The 21,304-nt window shown below is 45.1% G+C and overlaps 1 protein-coding gene across 1 annotated transcript in view; it reads left to right on the forward strand.

Annotated features, from left to right (window-relative positions):
• FAM83H (family with sequence similarity 83 member H) overlaps window positions 1-21,304 on the forward strand; it is a 58,366-nt gene that overhangs the window by 29,814 nt on the left and 7,248 nt on the right. Inside the window, exons 2-4 of the mRNA XM_050939342.1 lie at window positions 15,101-15,564; window positions 18,542-18,706; window positions 19,341-19,465. Of these exons, the coding sequence (XP_050795299.1) occupies window positions 15,115-15,564; window positions 18,542-18,706; window positions 19,341-19,465 (740 nt within the window). The 5' untranslated portion in view covers window positions 15,101-15,114. The remainder of the gene's footprint in view (window positions 1-15,100; window positions 15,565-18,541; window positions 18,707-19,340; window positions 19,466-21,304) is intronic.

Here is a 21,304-nt window from a genome sequence, read left to right on the forward strand (position 1 = left end):
TTAACTTTGTCAAGCAACTGATGTCATTATGGAAACTGGCATTGCATGGATAAGATAGATGATAAGCTTGGAGACTAAAATTTTTCATAGACTCATAGACTCTAGGACTGGAAGGGACCTCGAGAGGTCATCGAGTCCAGTCCCCTGCCCTCATGGCAGGACCAAATACTGTCTAGACCATCCCTAATAGACATTTATCTAACCTACATCTTATAGATAAGTCCGTTGAAGATAATGCAGTGCGATGAATGACCTTGCAAATAGGTCATCTCAATATATCAAAGATAGAAAATGTATCTATCAATGTTTTTATCTACTTGGAAGAAGGTGATGCCTTGAAGATCTATAAATAAATTTACTTGTGGGTAGCATCAATCACAATACTGGTGATTGCACATTTGCTGTAGGGTCCAGAATATGCAAAGCAAGTGTTGTATTTCAAAAATTTCATACAGTATGGAAGTCCAATGTGATTAGAAAATGCAAAAACTTTGTAGCTGCAAAGTCCTAAATGTCCTCTTATATGGAGCAGAGTCCTGGAAAAATGAATGAGTCCATCCATAGAATATTCAATATAAAATGTATAGATAGAATAATTAACCAAGAGGTCCAACTAGCTATAACAACACAAGTAGTAAAGAAGAAGAAGAGATGGACATATCTGAGACATCTTTTATGAATGTCTAGTATCAGAGGGGTAGCCATGTTAGTCTGGATCTGTAAAAAAGCGGCAAAGAATCCTGTGGCACCTTATAGACTAACAGATGTATTGGAGCATAAGCTTTCGTGGGTGAATACCCACTTTGAAGTGGGTATTCACCCACGAAAGCTTATGCTCCAATACTTTTGTTAGTCTATAAGGTGCCACAGGACTCTTTGCCGCTTTATGAATGTCTGTTAATAGACTACCTAAAAAAGCATTTCTTCAGCGATCCTAGGGCAACTGATGAGACACTGACCTACAGCCACGCTCTAGAGTGGCATTACTACATCTGAATATAGAAGACCTGGAAAAATTAGCCCAGGATAGGGACAAACTGGTGTTCTTTGACATCTACCTTATGTACCTGATTATGTGAAAAGGATGACGATGATAGAGTTTCATGGCATTTAAGGTCATTAGCTCATCTAGTCTGACCTCCTATGTATCACAGGCCATTAGATTTCATCCTCAAGAGGCTAAACAATTGTGTGCCACAGGCAGAGAACAAGAGAGACCAGGGTGGCATCAATGCCAGAGGCCTCTGCAATGAGAGGGAGTTGATTGTGAGATATGCCCAGGTGATCCCTGTAAATGATCTATGCCCCCTGCTGCAGAGAAAGCAGAAAAAAAATGCTAAAGGTCCATGCCAATCTGACATGGGGGGGGGGAAATTCTCCCCAAACCCAAATTTGGCAATCAAATTGACCTTGAGCATGTAAGCAAGACACACTAGCCAGGCACCTAATTAGAGGTTTCTCTGTACCAACTTAGAGCACTGGTCCACCTCGTCCAGCATCCCAGATCCAGCTGTGGCCAATCTAATGCTTCAGAGGATGGTGAAAAAATCCAAAATACACCTGGCCAGTTGTACATCTGGGGAGGGATTTCCCTCCTGACTCCTGCAGGTGACCAGATAAAGCACTGAAGCTGGAGATTTTATTACTCATTGTCTTAATGCAGCGTTGCAAGACTTATGAGCAGGTTGAGGCAATGCAGAGTTTCCAATTCTTCCCACAGCCCTTGAAGGAACCAACACGACCATCAAGCCTGACCTTCCCCCTACTTTGCCAGCCATAGAATTTCTCCCAGAAGGTGGATTAAAGCTTATCTTTTAGAAAAATATCTAATGTTGTTTAAAAAGTCCAAGTGGTGATGAGTTGACCACCTTCTCAACAAGTAGTTCCAATGTTTAATGACACTGCTAGGAAACTGTGTCATTTCAAGATTGAATTTTTCTAACCTCAGCTTCCACCCATTAACTCTTGTTATGGCTTTAGGGTAACCAGATGTCCCGATTTTATAGGGACAGTCCTGATTTTGGGTCTTTTTCTTATATAAGCTCCTATTACCCCCCACCCCCGTCCTGATTTTTCCACACTTGCTGTCTGGTTACCCTATATGGCTTTGTCAGCAAGTCTAAAAAGCACCCCACTGTCAGATGTCTCTTCTATGTCTAGTTACCTGTGCACAGGTTTTGTAGATACATGACAACCCTCGCCTTCCAGAAACACACCCCCAGCAGTACAGAGCCTCCTTTGGTCTGACAAATCTGGCATCCTTTTGTTTTAACATGTATCAGAGGGGTAGCCGTGTTAGTCTGGATCTGTAAAAAGCAACAAAGAGTCCTGTGGCACCTTATAGACTAACAGATGTATTGGAGCATAAGCTTTCATGTGGTATGCGTCTGACGAAGTGAGTATTCACCCATGAAAACTTATGCTCCAATACATCTGTTAGTCTATAAGGTGCCACAGGACTCTTTGGTTTAACAGAATCTCTGAGCATGTTGATCTAATTTTTCTGGAGCTTTGCCTCCAAAGACCTGAAACATTTGTCCCTTCAACTCTGACATACCCAAGCATGAGTTTTTGATTGGAGTCCAGGGCTAGGACAGTTTCATTGCAGAAGCACAACAGTATGCTGAAGGTGTTTATAGCCCCTGCAATGCCATCTGATGTCCTGGATTCCATGGCAGCAAAACATCAGGTTCCCATCTTGGACAAGTGTGATGCAGAGACTCTTGCTCCGTGCTTCTAAGAGCTGAGCACTGTCAAGCTCTTGTAATGCACAGCCAGTTGGAACCAGACACAATAAATGAGATCTCTTGCAAGCACCTTTAGCACTGAGTGATCACTGAACATCACATGGTACCAGGACTAAAAAGAAAACAAGAAAATACCCTGAGGGGAAAATGGACCAGTTAGAAGTTCCAGCAGAGCTGAAACTCTGAAAATGTGAAAGAAGTTCACTCTGTCTGCAAGCAACGGGTTTCCAACAAAGAGGAAGACAGCTGTAAGGTAGCCTTATTATTAACATTGGCTGGTTCTGAAGCACTTGATGTATTTAATAGTCTTCTGTTAATGCTGGCAGAAGAGTCTTAGTATGAAACTGTAGTACAGAATTTTAAGTACTGCACTCCATGTAACACACATTTGAAATATATGTTTTTAATCACAGGGTCCAAAGGAAGGTAAAACTATAGAAGAATATGGTTCTTCATCTTCAGAGAGCTCCCCAAAATTGCAAGATTGAGTCCCTGATTGAGAGCAGATTATGATTGATCCTGGAACAAAAAAACCCCAAACAACCCCCACACACATATGCAAAGTACATCTACAGTGTGATAAGAGACCCACAGCACATCCACACAGGTTGACTCAGGCTCCCAGGGCTTGGGCTGCAGGACAATAAAACTGCAGCATAGACATTCGAGGCTGGTCTGGCACCCAGGCTCCCATGAGGGGAGGGGGTTCCAGAGTCCAGTTTTATAGCTCTGCAGCCTGAGCCCTGTGAGCCCAAGTCAGCTGATCTGGGCTCTGAGACTCAGTGCTGCTGTTTGTTTTTTTTTAATACAGTGTAGATGTAACCTCAGGGACTAGTAGAAGATCCACAATTAACCCTTGACAGGCATTTGGAATTTGCCAGCCTACAGAAGTTGCCCAGTACAGAATGACGCTCATGGAGGGTAGACAGTGCTCTGACACTGCAGCTATGATTGAGAATCCAAAATACCATGTTGGGAACAGAGGAGGGAAGAGAGAGAGGAGGAAAAAAAGCACACAGAACTCAAAGTCTAAATCCAGCAAAAACAGCACATGGTGCTGCATACCCTGTGGCAATAAGTACAAGTTAAGACTGTGCCTGGAATGTGGGAACAAAGGCAAAAAGTGAATGGTTTACATCACTTTGCAAGAGTTTGCAAGCACTAGCAGAGAGTGCACAGCATGAGCAAAGAGGACAACAGCACCATTAGCTCAGAGGATTCTTCATAGGAGCAATGGAGACCACTGCAGCAGATGACTGGGCTGTCAACCTGGAAGCAAATGGGACATTACTTTTAAGTTGTACACTGATACACAAGCCAGTGTCTTGCCAGAAACACTGTTAGTCACTGGAAGATAAAGCTACAGTAGCAGGTAACCTCAGGCCTTTCAGCAGTGCGCTGATTCCCACTACGTGTGTACGTGAACTAAATGTACAGGTAAATAACAAACTATCTTTTCCAATTTTGTATGTAGTATAGTTGTAGCCGTGTCAGTCCCAGGATATTAGAGATAAGGTTGGTGAGGTAATATTTTTTTATTGGACTTGTTTCTCCTACCAACAGATGTAGGTCCAATACAAGATATTACCTCACCCTCCTTGTCTCTCTTCTCCAATTTGTAACAGTACCAGGGAAAAGTGTACCTATTATTGAATTAAAAGTATGTCAAGCCATTGGTCTCATCAAGAAGATGCACTCAGAGAGGATCAGGGAACCAAAACAATTGAGGAAGAGTTTGAAAATGTTTCTCAGGGAATAGGGAAGATCTCAAAGTACAAAAAAAATGAAATTAAAAAAAAAGGGGGGGCGCCCAACCATCTCACAATTAACACCTCTAACATGTTAAAAAGGGAACATTTTCCACTATCTACAAGGGGAGAAATTTTGGAGAAGATGGTTGATGCTAAATATTATTTTTTTGTTAAACTCTTGAGGTATGCATCAGCAGGGTTCTGGCAAAGCCCAATGGAAAACAAAGCACATTTGTGCACATTCAGTACCCCCTTTGGGAGACACTGTTTCTGCAGACTGCCATTTGGGTTATGTTCAACACCTAGCATGTTTCACCAGAAAATACCACAATTTTTTTATACTATGGAGGATACTAAGGTTTACATAGATGACATTTTCATCGGGGAGGGGCATGGAGTAAGGGATCCAAAACAACAGAAGAGCATGACCAGAAGCTCCACACATCTTTGTCTAGAGCTGATAGGCTGAACAAAAATGTAAATTCTGTGCAACAGAAATAACAAACCTGGAAGAGAAGTTAACACAGAAAGGTTGAGGCCATCAACAACATGCCTACCCCAGTAGACAAGGGAGAAATTCAGAGACTCCTTGGAATCCTGAACTATGTAGGGAAATTTATAGCTACTTTAGCTGCCCAAACCAGCAACCTGAGCTGTATTATGCAAAGCTGTCCAATAACATGGGATGCAAATCTTAATATAGAGAAACTGAAGGAATTAAAGATGGGGTGGGCAAACTTTTTGGCCTGAGGGCCACATCTGGATATGGAAATTGTATGGTGGGCCATGAATGCTCACAAAATTGGGGGTTGAGGTGCAGAAGGAGGTGAGAGCTCCGGCTGGGGGTGCGGGCTCTGGGGTGGGGCCAGAAATAAGGAGTTCAGGATGCAAGAGGGGGCTCCGGGCTGCGGCAAAGGTTGGGGTGCGGGGTGGGTGGATGAGGGCCCTGGCTGGGGGTGCAGGCTCTGGGATGGCCTGAGGATGAGGGGTTTGGAGTGTACGAGGGTGCTCTGGGCTGGGATCAAGGAGTTTGGAGAGTAAGAGGGGGATCAGGGCTGGGGCAGGGGGGTTGGGCAGCGTTTACCTCAAGCAGCTCATGGAAGCAGCAGCATGTCCTCCCTCCGGCTCCTATGTGGAGGCGTGGCCAGGCAGCTCTGCACATTGCCCCATCCGCAGGCACTGCCCCTGAAGCTCCCATTGTCCTTGGGGGAGGGGAGGCACTTGGGGCAGGGGAAGCGTGTGGAGCCCTGCAGCTGCCTCTACCCATAGGACCTGGAAAGGGGACATGCTGCTGCTTCTGGGAGCTGCATGGAGCCATGGCATGAATGGAGCGGGGCAAGCCCCCACCCCTACTCCCTGGTGGGAGCTCAAGGGCCAGTTTAAAAGGTCTGATGGGCTGGACGTACCCCATGAGCCGTAGTTTGAGCACCCCTGAGTTAGAGGATCCAGTTCTGATGTACCGTGACAGTAAGCACAAAACTAAGCTGTCCCCAGATGTTGCCAAGGAAGATATTGACACATGACAGTATGGTCAAAATTAGAGACCAGTGGCTTATGCACCATTGGGATTAACAAAAACTGGGTGTTAATATGCTCAAATACAGAAGAAAGCTTTGGCCTTAGTCCATGGGTATGGAAAGTTTAACATATTTATGTGAGGTCTGTGTTATGTGAAACAAACCATAGTCCACTTATTGCCAGTGCTAAAAGGGGTCAGGCAACCCCCACTCCGGCCCCAGAATACACAGATTATTTTTTCAGCTACAAATGTATGATTTGTAAATTGAATACAAACCTGGGAGAAATTTGATGGTTGCACATTTTCTAGAGCATTTGACAAAAGTGCAATGGAACAAACTCCAGATTTTGTACATGTCATTCTGATTTAAAAAAACCTGTCCAAGTACAACACCAACAGAGCCCTGTCATGAGTGGGCAGGGTTGAACCTGGGACCTCTGGATCTTAGTGCATGAGCCTCTACAGCATAAGCTAAAAGCCAACTGGCTCTTAGCTAGGGCTGTAGAGCAGACTCATTTTCTCTCTCTCTCTCTCTAAGTGGTCTTGGTGCCACTCGATGGGACAGAACACCACACCCAGAAGGTGTGTGTTACACCTGGAAATCAGGCTCTTTCTGCCATCCCCTTCCAACAGCTCAGGAATCTTTTCCAGGCTTCCTTGACTGTTCCTGCTGATGCTGGAGGTGGCATGCTGTGCCCCTAGCCATCAGGCCTGGCAGACAGGCCCAGCTTGTCAGCATGGAAAACAGCGGCTTAACTGAAAGTCACTGCAGCACCAGCCAGTCCCAGTGCTGACTCCCTTGCTGACACATCGGCTGTCTGACTTCCTTGCTGACACACTTGCTTTCTGTCAGCCTCCGGGACGCATTCCTGCTTGCAGCTCCCTCCGGGATCTCCAGCATCACACCCTGCATTCAGCCTCCACCAACCCCACAGGACAGAGCAGTCATCCTGCATTAATAACAGCTGAGGCCAGCAGTACAGAAGACAGAGTATCCAGTGTACATGCAGCAAGAGGATACTCTCCTATTGCATGGACATACAGTGAAGGACAGCGCCATTCTACAGATTATTTGTACTCTAGAGGTCCCAGTTAAGGCCCCAGTATGCTGTGTGCGGCACAGAGTAAAGACCATCCCCTGTCCTAGAGACAAGACTGACAGAAATAGACCAGAAGTAATACCAGGCAACACTTATACAACATGTCACAAGCAGAGAGTTAGTTCTGTCTCCCCTTGCAAACCAGTGCACCATCGCTGACAACAAGCCCCAGCCAACTGACACACTATTTGCTGCTCTGAGTCAGGCTGGAAGAAATGCTCCTTACACACACAAACCTGACAGTAAAACACTCCAGACACCCATTAGATAACATGCATACCTGAGCCATTTGTGACAAAGTGAAGATGATGCTCCCATGATGGATGGCTCTGTGGATGAGGGGAAAGCAGTGGACATGTTATTCCTTGACTTTAGAAAAGCTTTTGATATGGTCTCCCACGGTATTCTTGCCAGCAAGTTAAAGAAGTATGGGCTGGATGAATGGACTATAAGGTGGATAGAAAGCTGGTTAGATCATTGGGCTCAATGGGTAGTGAGCAATGGCGCCATGTCCAGTTGGCAGCCGGTATCAAGCAGAGTGCCCTAAGGGTCGGTCCTGGGGCCAGTTTTGTTCAATATCTTCATTAATGATCTGGAGGATGATGTGGATTGCACCCTCAGCAAGTTTGCGGTTGACACTAAACTGGGAGGAGTGGTAGATATGCTGGAGGGTAGGGATGGGATACAGGGGGAAGTGATGTTGCCTCTGTAGATGGCATTAGTGAGAACATTTCTGGAATACTGTGTTCAGTTCTCGTGTCAACACTTCAAAAGAGATGTTGAAAAATAGAGAGGGTTCAGAAAAGAGGCACAAGAACAATATGAGGTCTGGAAAACCACTCCTAGAATCATAGAATACCAGGTTTGGAAGGGACCTCAGGAGGTCATCTAGTCCAACCCTCTGCTCAAAGTAGGAGCAATCCCCAGACAGATTTTTACCCCAGTTCCTTAAAATGGCCCCCTCAAGGATTGAGCTCACAACCCTGGGTTTAGCAGGCTAATGCTCAAACCACTGAGCTATCCCTCTATTAGTTTAGCCAAGAGAAGGCTAAGAGTTGACTTGATCATGGTCTAACACGTGCCTTCAGGATGAAGAAATTTCTTTTAGTAGAGAGCTCTTTAAAGCAGAAAAAGGCAGAAAGAAATCCAGTGGTTGGCAACTAAAGCCAAAAAATTCAGACTAGAAATAAGGGGCAGATTTTAACAGTTGTTACCAAATTTGCCCATTACTTTGAGGTATGCTCATTTATTAGGGTTACTCTTCGGGCGATGGGTGGGGGGGTGTTCTGTAATTCTATCAATGTACTGCTTGTGTCTCTTGTGTTCTCATACAGAGCTCTGTTTCTCCCTGCTGCAAGTTCCCTCCCAATGGAGCTATTCTGCAGGACCTAGGTTCCCCAGGGCTGGGTTCTTCCAGCCCCAGAATCTCTCTCTCTCTCTCTCTCTCAGACACACCCACCCACCCCCGGGGTTAATCAGCACTCCCAATCTGACCCCTTATATGTCCCTGGACTGAGTAGGCTGGGTCAAGCAGCATTCCCAAGCTGTCACCCTCATCTGCCATGGGCATCGCACCAGAATAGAGCATGCCTGAGAAGGCTGGGTGGAGCAGCACGTTCAATCTGCCACCCTCATATGCTCCTGGACTCAGCAGACTGGGTGGAGCAGCACTTCCACGCTGCCACTCTCATATGTCCCAGGTTCAGCACATCGCTATCCCCACTTTCATGTTACAATTGTTCTGGCAATAACCCACTTGATGAACAAACCCCACAGGATTTTTGTGCACTGCAGGGATCTTTAGCTTAGGTATGAGGAGCGTTGCTGCAGAGTGAATGAGGAAGCCAAAAAGCACCCATGCGGGGGCTGGGGGGAGAAGTAACCAGCTTAACCATGGAAATTATTTATTGCCAGGTAATAACCATAGGGGAGCCAAACAAACAAAACAGTTATAATATTAAATCTAACTTAAATTTGGTTGTAAAAGTCAGGTTTAGAAAACTATAACTGATCACACAAGTCGGGTCAGAAGGCTGTACTGAGAGAGAGCAAGAGAGGTAGGTTCTCACCACTCCATGAAGCTTGAATCGATCGGGGGTCCCAGGTGGTGGTGATAGCTGAGGGTCTGGAGTGCTGGAGACAGGCAGAGCCCCCAGCATGATCAGTCAGGAGAAGATGAAGTGTCAATGGAACTGATGCAGATTTTGGATCCAGGCATCAGAACACTTATTGAGCGTGGGTAGAGGTTTTTGTAGAGAAACAACAGTGGTTCAAAGGAGAACACTAGATTTGTTTATGTATAAACTAATGGCTCAAGGGAGTATACTAAAGTTGTTTTGTTCAGGCTAGACAATAGGAACTGCTCATTCCTGGCTAGGGGCGTGCTCCGTGGAGGGAGCTCACAATGCAATTAGGGAGCTTCACTATTTTAGATCATAGAATCATAGAATATCAGGGTTGGAAGGGACCTTAGGAGGTGATCTAGTCCAACCCCCTGCTCAAAGCAGGACCAATTCCCAACTAAATCATCCCAGCCAGGGCTTTGTCAAGCCTGACCTTAAAAACCTCTAAGGAAGGAGATTCCACCACCTCCCTAGGGAACCCATTCCAGTGCTTCACCACCCTCCTAGTGAAATAGTGTTTCCTAATATCCAACCTAAACCTCCCTCATTGCAGCTTGAGACAATTACTCCTTGCTCTGTCATCTGCTACCACTGAGAACAGTCTAGCTCCATCCTTTTTGGAACCCCCCTTTCAGGTAGTTGAAAGCAGCTATCAAATCTCCCCATTCTTCTCTTCTGCAGACTAAACAATCCCAGTTCCCTTAGCCTCTGCTCGTAGGTCATGTACTCCAGACTCCTAATCATTTTTGTTTCCCTCCGCTGGACTCTTTCCAATTTTTCCACATCCTTCTTATAGTGTGGGGCCCAAAACTGGACACAGTACTTTTCAAAGGGACGCTATTAAGGGCCCAAAAGCAAGTTATTCCGATGGTTAGGAAAGATAGAAAATGTGGCAAAAGACCACCTTGGCTTACCCTTGAGATCTTGCGTGACCTACAAAATAAAAAGGCGTCATATAAAAAATGGAAACTAGGTCAGATCACGAAGGATGAATATAGGCAAATAACACAGGAATGCAGAGGCAAGATTAGAAAAGCAAAGGCACAAAATGAACTCAAACTAGCTATGGGAATAAAGGGAAACAAGAAGACTTTTTATCAATACATTAGAAGCAAGAGGAAGACTAAGGACAGGGTAGGCCCACTGCTCAATGAGGAGGAGGTAACAGTAACAGGAGACTTGGAAATGGCAGAGATGCTTAATGACTTCTTTGTTTCGGTCTTCACTGAGAAGTCTGAAGGAATGTCTAGTATAGTGAATGCTTACGGGAAGAGGGTAGATTTAGAAGAGAAAATAAGGAAAGAGCAAGTAAAAAATCACTTAGAAAAGTTAGATGCCTGCAAGTCACCAGGGCCTGATGAAATGCATCCTAGAATACTCAAGGAGTTAATAGAAGAGGTATCTGAGCCTCTAGCTATTATCTTTGGGAAATCATGGGAGACGGGGGAGATTCCAGAAGACTGGAAGGGGGCAAATATAGTGCCCATCTATAAAAAGGGAAATAAAAACAACCCAGGAAACTACAGACCAGTTAGTTTAACTTCTGTGCCAGGGAAGATAATGGAGCAGGTAATCAAAGAAATCATCTGCAAACACTTGGAAGGTGGTAAGGTGATAGGGAATAGCCAGCATGGATTTGTAAAGAACAAATCGTGTCAAACTAATCTGATAACATTTTTTGATAGGATAACGAGCCTTGTGGATAAGGGAGAAGCGGTGGATGTGATATATCTAGACTTCAGTAAGGCATTTGATACAGTCTCGCATGATATTCTTATAGATAAGCTAGGAAAGTACAATTTAGATGGGGCTACTATAAGGTGGGTGCATAACTGGCTGGATAACCGTACTCAGAGAGTAGTTGTTAATGGCTCCCAATCCTGCTGGAAAGGTATAACAAGTGGGGTTCCGCAGGGTTCTGTTTTGGGACCGGTTCTGTTCAATATCTTCATCAACGATTTAGATGTTGGCATAGAAAGTACGCTTATTAAGTTTGCAGACGATACGAAACTGGGAGGGATTGCAACTGCTTTGGAGGACAGGGTCAAAATTCAAAATGATCTGGACAAGTTGGAGAAATGGTCTGAGGTAAACAGGATGAAGTTCAATAAAGATAAATGCAAAGTGCTCCACTTAGGAAGGAACAATCAGTTTCACACATACAGAATGGGAAGAGACTGTCTAGGAAGGAGTATGGCAGAAAGAGATCTAGGGGTCATAGTGGACCACAAGCTTAATATGAGTCAACAGTGTGATACTGTTGCAAAAAAAGCAAACGTGATTCTGGGATGCATTAACAGGTGTGTTGTAAACAAGACACGAGAAGTCATTCTTCCGCTTTACTCTGCGCTGGTTAGGCCTCAACTGGAGTATTGTGTCCAGTTCTGGGCACCGCATTTCAAGAAAGATGTGGAGAAATTGGAGAGGGTCCAGAGAAGAGCAACAAGAATGATTAAAGGTCTTGAGAACATGACCTATGAAGGAAGGCTGAAGGAATTGGGTTTGTTTAGTTTGGAAAAGAGAAGACCGAGAGGGGACATGATAGCAGTTTTCAGGTATCTAAAAGGGTGTCATCAGGAGGAGGGAGAAAACTTGTTCACCTTAGCCTCCAATGATAGAACAAGAAGCAATGGGCTTAAACTGCAGCAAGGGAGATTTAGGTTGGACATTAGGAAAAAGTTCCTAACTGTCAGGGTAGTTAAACACTGGAATAGATTGCCTAGGGAAGTTGTGGAATCTCCATCTCTGGAGATATTTAAGAGTAGGTTAGATAAATGTCTATCAGGGATGGTCTAGACAGTATTTGGTCCTGCCATGAGGGCAGGGGACTGGACTCGATGACCTCTCGAGGTCCCTTCCAGTCCTAGAGTCTATGAGTCTATGAGTCTATGAGATGAGTCCTCACCAATGTCGAATAGAGGAGAATGATCATGTCCCTCGATCTGCTGACAATACCCCTACTAAAGCAGCCCAATATGCCGTTAGTCTTCTTGGCAACAAGGGCACACTGTTGACTCATATCCAGCTTCTCGTTCACTGTAACCCCTAGGTTCTTTTCTGCAGAACTGCTGCCTAGCCATTTGGTGCCTAGTCTGGAGCAGTGCATGGGATTCTTCTGTCCTAAGTGCAGGACTCTAAACTTGTCCATACTGAACCTCATCAGGTTTCTTTTGGCCCAGTCCTCCAATTTATCTAGGTCCCTCTGTATCCTATCCCTACCCTCCAGCGTATCTATGCCTCCCAGTTTAGTGTCAGTAAGGAGCCCAATAAAGGATTTATTACTAGAACTGGCCTGATAACTGCTTTGCTGGAGGTGGGCAGGCAGGATCCCCCATCATGCAGTGCTTCCCTGCTTTTCCATGCAGTTTTTGCCTTGGAATCTCTGTTCTCCATTCTGTATGCTAATGGAGATGCCTCCTTGTCCCATCTTCGATGCAAATGAGCCTAGAGGAGTTTCCTTAATCCTGTCACCTTTGTCCCAGGGGTTTAGGTGTGTTTCTCACTGCCTTTTCATTGCTTTGTGTAAGTTTTTTCTTGTGACTGGTTTTGGTTGAAGCAGAGTCTGGGGGGTGGGGGGGCGGTCTCTCATGGGTCAGACAGGCTGGGTATTGTGCCTGGGTTTCCCCACGAACACAGAGCTGATAGGTAACAACAGTGAGGGTAATTAAGCATCAGAACAATTTACCAAAGGCTGTGGGGAATTCTCCATCACCTGGAGTCTGTAAATCAAGACTGGATCTTTCTAGAAGAGCTGCTCTACTTCAGCCAGGAGTTATTTGGCTTGAAGCAGGAATCCCTGGGTGAAGTTCTCTGGCCTTTATTAAGCTGACGTTCAGCCTAGATGATCAGAAAAGTTTTTTCTGCCCTCCCCCCCACAAAGTCTGTCTAGGACATATAACATTCTGAGCCACACTCATCTAGCTATTGACATGTGCACACCTGACAGTAAGAGGACATCCCTAGCATACACAAAACACAAGAGAGACACCTTGCACCCAGCACTGGATTAGGCAATCGTGAGGCCTAGAAACACCACGACAGAGTTCCCTGTGGCCTCATCCCTGCAGCACTATAGCCCCACTCTCACAGTAATAAGGGTCCCCTCACCTTTCCCAGATTGGCAAGGGCTATACTCTGGGTCCCCAATCTCCCCTCCCTCCAGGAGCAGCAGATCTGAAACACCCCACCCACCCTTTATAAGCAGCATGGGATCCCTCTCCCTTAGGAGAAAGGGAGGGCAGCCAAAACTCCCACAGTACTTACCTCAGCTACAGGGGTGCCTCTGATTGGGTGGGTGGCCCAGGCCCTCTTTACTCTTCTCTGATTACAGAGAGCTCTCTGCTGGCCATTGACAGGGCCCCTGGAACACTGGGGCTGGGAGTTACTGCTCCAGTGAGAATCATGGGATAGTTCCACCCTCTCAAGAGTCAGGCTCCAGATGCTCTGCAGCACACATAGGCATGTCACTAGTTTAGTTGCCTTTCAGTTATATTTCAAAGCTTTTTGTCCCAACCCAAAGCACAAGCAAGACCACACACACACGACAGCACTCTCTCAGGCTCATAGATATAGATATACAAGGCAGACAGCAAGACAACATTCCATACACCCACATGCTAAGAGACAGCGATAATGCACACACACACCAAACTTGGCTATATTATGATTAGGATAGCTGTCCCATACCATAAAGATAAACAAGGAACTTAAATTTAGGATCTTCTAACCATCAGCAGAAACTGTGACCCAGACAGACAAAAGTGTGTGTGCGAATTACACAGACTCCAACATCAAGTAAACTCCTAATGTAACTCACAACATCAACAAACCACCACCTCCATACAGCTAGGCTAGAGCAGAGAAGGCAAAACACGCCTGAAAAAAGAAGGAAACCTGATTTCAACTTCAGGAGCACAGGAGGGAAAAAAAACACAACAGGGAAAATTCCTAAAGAGAACTTAAGCTAATGGGCAACCATAATCCAAGACCCTGCCCTGAGGTCTGAGGTCTGGCTTTATTCTTAAATAAAAGTTTCAGAAGAAGAGTAAATAAAGTGTGAAGGCTGGGTACTAACCTGAGCTTTCCCAGCTCCCATCAGATGGGAGAGAAGAGACCATATCTTTCTCTTTAGTAACCCTTCCTAGCTACTAGAATGTACCCAAGTCCTTCTTGCCAGGTACTCCTACCTCCAGAGGCAGGATGTCTTGTTTCTAGCTTCCTGTAGGCTCCTAATCATGTGCCCTGGTGGCTATAGTTCCCAGTTTTAAAGGATCCAGGGGCTTGAACAGGTGCACAGGTATGTATGTGTGTACCCTTTCATCCAGTACAATTTCACAAAACAATTAATTTAAAAGAGAGACTGACAGTGTGTTTCACTGACATCCAGCTAATACCCAGACAAATTATACTTGCTTTAACAAAAAGTCTAGATTGTTAAAAAAAAAATCTAATTTTAGAAAGCCTGAAAATGAACAGCTAAGGAATCCTGCTTTATAATCCCTTATCACTCACCATCACACCTTCCCAATTTACACCATCCTCCCAACCATACTTTTGAACAAACATATGCTAATATGTCAAAGTAACGCATTAGTAGGTGACCATACAATCCCATTTCCTTGTCAAGAGATCAATTTCCAAGCCACTATAACACTGATATATGCTACCTCACATACTGCAAAAAAAGCTGTATATACGGTAATTACTACCCAGTGCACCTGACATCTGTTCACTGTCTCTCATTGTTTTACCATGCATGATCCCTACACATACCCATTTGGGAGAAGGAAGGTGTCAATGGGGATGAGGGTGATGGTTAATATTGGCTATTAGCTCCCTGCTCTTTGTTCCTTTCCTACAGCTCCCCTGCCCCTCATGGCTCGCCGGTCCCAGAGCTCCTCACAGGGGGACAACCCCCTGGACCCTAACTATCTGCCACCCCATTACAAGGAGTATTACCGGCTGGCTCTGGATGTGCTAGCTGAGGATGGGCAAGAGAGTTATCACCGTTTTCTGGATGAAGAAGGAGCCCCTGACTTTCTCTGCAACACAGAGGTAGAGCACATCACTCAGCATCTCCAGAAGCCCCAGTATGCCAACCAGGAGAGCAGCTGCATGGATGCCATTCATGGCAGTGACATAGACGGATCCTCTGGGACTTATTGGCCTATGAATTCTGACCTTGCTGTCCCTGAGCTTGATCTGGGCTGGCCAATGGTCTTTGGATTCAAGGGTACTGAGGTAACAACTCTGGTGCAGCCACCACCCCCAGACAATCCTAGCATCAAGGAAGAAGCCCGTAGGATGATCCGAGCTGCACAACAGGTAAGATCGAACAAAGGCCAGGAACCAACAGAGCTGAAGGAGATGGGGCAGGATGCAGCAGCTCTGCACTGATTCCCTCTTCGATACCCTGTGCAAAATTACACTCAGGACCCCTTAGGCCATTCTGACAATTGAAATGGGTTTTACCGGACTGGAAACAGCTGCCTGAGACTCCCCTCACACAGGGGCCTCCCTAGTTTGTGTAGAGCTGGTGTAAAGGCTCTGCATTGGCATTCCTCCCAGTCCTTGGCATGGGGAGGGAAAGGGAGCGTGCTGGATGCGTGGCCAGCATTCACTATACTACAGTTATTCTCTGCTGCCAAGAGGCCATAGGAAACTGCATAAGTTAGAGCAGCCCTGAGGCTATGCTACACCAGAGGTTACACAGGACTCTGCATGGTATCAGAACATGAGGAGCCAAAAGATGGCTTAAAGACACTTCCCCCATTGCCAACTTTAAAGTATATAGGCAATATCTACAGCAAGGGTAGGCAACCTATGGCACGCGTGCCGAAGGCAGCATGCGAGCTGATTTTCAGTGGCACTCACACTGCCTGGATCCTGGCCACTGGTCTGGGGGGGGGGGGGGGGCTCTGCATTTTAATTTATTTTTAAATGAAGCTTCTTAAACATTTTAAAAACCTTATTTACTTTACATACAACAATAGTTTAGTTATATATTATAGACTTACAGAAAGAGACCTTCTAAAAACGTTTAAATGTATTACTGGCACATGAAACCTTAAATCAGAGTGAATAAATGAAGACTCGGCACCCCACTTCTGAAAGGTTGCCGATCCCTGATCTACAGAATGGGGGAATTGTATCTTAGAAAGCTGTAAATCCTGAAAATGATTTAGGGGGTCACAATGGAGGCTACTGAACGTGAGCTCTCACTGACACACTGTAGATGTATAAAATGGAGAGAGTAAATGGGTGCAGGGAAGTGATTTTTATATTGGTGAGTTCGATACTGGAATACTGTATCCAGGTTTAGTGTTGACATTTTAAAAAGGGTGTTGAAAAAGTGGAGAAGATATAAAGAAGAACCACAAAAATGATTCCAAGGCTGGAAAAAAAATGCATTACAGTGAGAGAAAGTACTCAATCTGTTCAGCTTATCAAAAAGATGTTTAAGAGGTGACTTGATTATGATATAGAAGTATCTTAATGGGGACAAAAAAACAGCTATTAAAGGTCGCATTAATTTAGCAAATTGGCTGCAAGCCGAAGACAAATTAAAATGACTAAACTACTCAAGATAGTTAAGACCAAAGCAGATTGTGAAGAACTTCAAAAAGATCTCACAAAACTAAGTGATTGGGCAAGAAAATGGCAAATGAAATTTAATGTGGATAAATGTAAAGTAATGCACATTGGAAAAAATAACCCCAACTATACATACAATATGATGGGGGCTAATTTAGCTACAACAAGCCAGGAAAAAGATCTTGGAGTCATCGTGGATAGTTCTCTGAAGTTGTCCACGCAGTGTGCAGAGGCGGTCAAAAAAGAAAACAGGATGTTAGGAATCATTAAAAAGGGGATAGAGAATAAGACTGAGAATATATTATTGCCCTTATATAAATCCATGGTACGCCCACATCTTGAATACTGTGTACAGATGTGGTCTCCTCACCTCAAAAAAGATATACTGGCACTAAAAAAGGTTCAGAAAAGGGCAAGTAAAATGATTAGGGGTTTGGAGAGGGTCCCATATGAGGAAAGATTAAAGAGGCTAGGCCTCTTCAGCTTGGAAAAGAGGAGACTAAGGGGGGACATGATAGAGGTATATAAAATCATACGTGATGTGGAGAAAGTGGATAAGGAAAAGTTATTTACTTATCCCCATAATACAAGAACTAGGGGTCACCAAATGAAATTAATAGGTAGCAGGTTTAAAACAAAAAAAAGGAAGTTCTTCTTCATGGAACGCCTTACCTGAGGAGGTTGTGAAGACTAGGACTATAACAGTGTTTAAAAGAAAACTGGATAAATTCATGGTGTTTAAGTCCATAAATGGCTATTAGCCAGGATGGGTAAAGAATGGTGTCCCTAGCCTCTGTTTGTCAGAGGATGGAGATGGATGGCAGGAGAGAGATCACTTGATCATTGCCTGTTAGGTGTGCTCCCTCTGGGGCACCTGGCATTGGCCACTGTCGGTAGACAGATACTGGGCTAGATGGACCTTTGGTCTGACCCAGTACGGCCATTATGTTCTTATGAAATAAGGCACACATTTTTAACAGTGATGGTGCTTAGCCATTGGAACAAGTTACCAAGGGAAGTGTTGGGTTCTTCATCTCTTGATGGTTTCAAATCAAGACAGGATGCTTTGCTGGAAGATACGCTTATTCAAACCCAAATTATCATGGGCAATAGGGGGTAATGGTGAAATTCTCAGGCCTGTGTTATGCAGGAAATCAGACTAGGGATATGTCTACACTACAAGTACTATACGCTATGCCACTGTAGCATAGACACTTACTATAACGATGTAAGTAGTTTTCCCATCGCAGTAGTAAACTGCCCCCCGCCCCCAGGAGGGAGTAGCTAGGGCAATGGATGACTTCTTCCATCGACCTAGCTGCATCTACAGTGGGGTTAGGTCAACCTAACTGTCATGCAGGGCATGAATTTTTCATAGCCCTGAGTGATGTAGCTAGGTCGACCTAAATTTTAGGTGTAAATCAGGCCTAGATGACCTAAGATTCCTTCCGGCCTTAAAGTGTAAGAATTCTTACTCCAGGGACATGAAGTGAGTTCAGAAGGGGCAGGTGCCAGAGTAGGGCACAGAACAGATCCAGCGGGGCAGGTGCTGTCAGGGTAGGGGGAAGAAATGCAGCAAGTACAACAGAGGCAGATGCTGGGGTGGGAGGGACTGTGTTGTAAGCAGCTGCAAGTGAATGCTCATATACACAGATGACGCAGGTAGGCCTAAAATTGGACTGTCCTTATCTCACTCTCTCTCCCACAGGTGGTAGCTATAGTGATGGATGTTTTCACAGATGTGGATCTGCTGAGTGAGGTGCTGGATGCTGCTGCCCGCAGGGTCCCTGTGTATATCCTCCTGGATGAAATGAACTCCCAGCTCTTCCTAGACACAGCTGCTAAATGCAAAGTCAACCTCAACTATGTGGAGGTGACCTGGGCAGGTTCATCGCTGGGACCCTATGGTCTGGTCCTGAGGAGCTTGAGGGGTGGGGGAGAGCTACAAGGTTGATGGGTGTAAGGGGCCAGAGGAGAATGAAGTTATCTCAGTAATGAGGGGGAAATAAAGGTGGGAGGCAGCCTGTGTAGTGTCATGATGAGACTCTGTAGCTCAGGGGTGGGCAAAGTATGTAGTGTCATGATGAGACTCTGTAGCTCAGGGGTGGGCAAAGTATGGCCCGCGGGCCGGATCTGGCCCATCAGGGCTTTGGATCTAGCCCGCGGGACTGTCACTCCCATGGTGCTGCGACCCCTGTTTTGCTGCTGCAAGTGGATGGCACCACGTCCCTGTGGCCCCTGGGGGAGTGGGGGCAGAGGGCTCCACACACTGTCCTTGCCTCCAGGTACCGCCCCCTCGCAGCTCCTATTGGCTGGGAAGGGGGAACCCTCAGGTCAAAAAGTTTGCCCACCCCTGCTGTAGCTGGACAGAAGGGCAAATAGAGAAGCTAGTGCTGATGTTATGGGAGAGATGGGTATGAAGAAGTGAGCTAATGGCGGGAGGCAGGGAGGGCAAGAGCAGCTGCTGCCTTTGGAAGTCACTGCCTCATCTCTCTGCTGGTTTGCAGTTCCTGAGGGTTCGGACAGTTGCTGGCCCCACCTATTACTGCCGCACGGGAATGTCCTTCAAAGGGCATGTGAAAGAGAAGTTCCTGTTGGTGGACTGCATGGTGGTTCTGAGTGGCAACTACAGGTGAGGGGGTGTAGGGAGGGACTATAGATTGACATAGCCCTGTCTCCATTCGGAAGAGATGCTGGTGAGAGGGGGCACTCTAACGATGACAGTTACAACTAAACATCAGTGGCAAGGTTGTATCCCTTAAGCTCAATATTGGCACAGAATGCACTATTATTCCAAGGGATAATATGTAATTCTGTAGCTAAGAAAACTACAGAATCTAAAGCCAAGCTTGTTTCATATCCAGGACATAAAATATCTGTACAAAGGTTAGTAACTGTTACAACTAAAATCACTGGAGACACCAGCATTGCTAGGGAAATTAAGTCCAAATACCACCTGGCTGAAGCCACAACATATCAGCCTCGACTGAGTCATGTCAGTGACTGTGTCCTGAGAAAACATAGTCAGGTTTTTAAAATATTGTTTTATTTCAGCACAGCATCAAACCAAAGTGTTGTCATAGAATAATTAAAGTTGCTAAAAAGATGGGTAGGTTATTAAAATCACATCTAGTTACAAGTATGAGAATGACTATTGCATAATGCTCATAGACTCATAGACTCTAGGACTGGAAGGAATCTCGAGAGGTCATCGAGTCCAGTCCCCTGCCCTCATGGCAGGACCAAATACTGTCTAGACCATCCCTAATAGACATTTATCTAACCTACTCTTAAATATTTCCAGAGATGGAGATTCCACAACTTCCCTAGGCAATCTATTCCAGTGTTTAACTACCCTGACAGTTAGGAACTTTTTCCTAATGTCCAACCTAAATCTCCCTTGCTGCAGTTTAAGCCCATTGCTTCTTGTTCTATCATTGGAGGCTAAGGTGAACAAGTTTTCTCCCTCCTCCTGATGACACCCTTTTAGATACCTGAAAACTGCTATCATGTCTCCTCTCAGTCTTCTCTTTTCCAAACTAAACAAACTCAATTCCTTCAGCCTTCCTTCATAGGTCATGTTCTCAAGACCTTTAATCATTCTTGTTGCTCTTCTCTGGACCCTCTCCAATTTCTCCACATCTTTCTTGAAATGCGGTGCCCAGAACTGGACACAATACTCCAGTTGAGGCCTAACCAGCGCAGAGTAAAGCGGAAGAATGACTTCTCGTGTCTTGTTCACAACACACCTGTTAATGCATCCCAGAATCACGTTTGCTTTTTTTGCAACAGTATCACACTGTTGACTCATATTAAGCTCCTTCCTAGACAGTCTCTTCCCATTCTGTATGTGTGAAACTGATTGTTCCTTCCTAAGTGGAGCACTTTGCATTTATCTTTATTGAACTTCATCCTGTTTACCTCAGACCATTTCTCCAATTTGTCCAGATCATTTTGAATTTTGACCCTGTCCTCCAAAGCAGTTGCAATTCCTCCCAGTTTGGTATCGTCTGCAAACTTAATAAGCGTACTTTCTATGCCAACATCTAAATCATTGATGAAGATATTGAACAGAGCCGGTCCCAAAACAGACCCCTGCGGAACCCCATTTGTTATACCTTTCCAGCAGGATTGGGAGCCATTAATAACTACTCTCTGAGTACGGTTATCCAGCCAGTTATGCACCCACCTTATAGTAGCCCCATCTAAATTGTACTTTCCTAGTTTATCTATAAGAATATCATGCAAGACCATATCAAATGCCTTACTAAAGTCTAGGTATATCACATCCACAGCTTCTCCCTTATCCACAAGGCTCGTTATCTTATCAAAGAATGTTATCAGATTAGTTTGACACGATTTGTTCTTTACAAATCCATGCTGGCTATTCCCTATCACCTTACCACCTTCCAAGTGTTTGCAGATGATTTCTTTAATTACCTGCTCCATTATCTTCCCTGGCACAGAAGTT

This window comes from Gopherus flavomarginatus, chromosome 2 (assembly GCF_025201925.1).
Source record: "Gopherus flavomarginatus isolate rGopFla2 chromosome 2, rGopFla2.mat.asm, whole genome shotgun sequence".
Taxonomy (NCBI): Eukaryota; Metazoa; Chordata; order Testudines; family Testudinidae; genus Gopherus; species Gopherus flavomarginatus.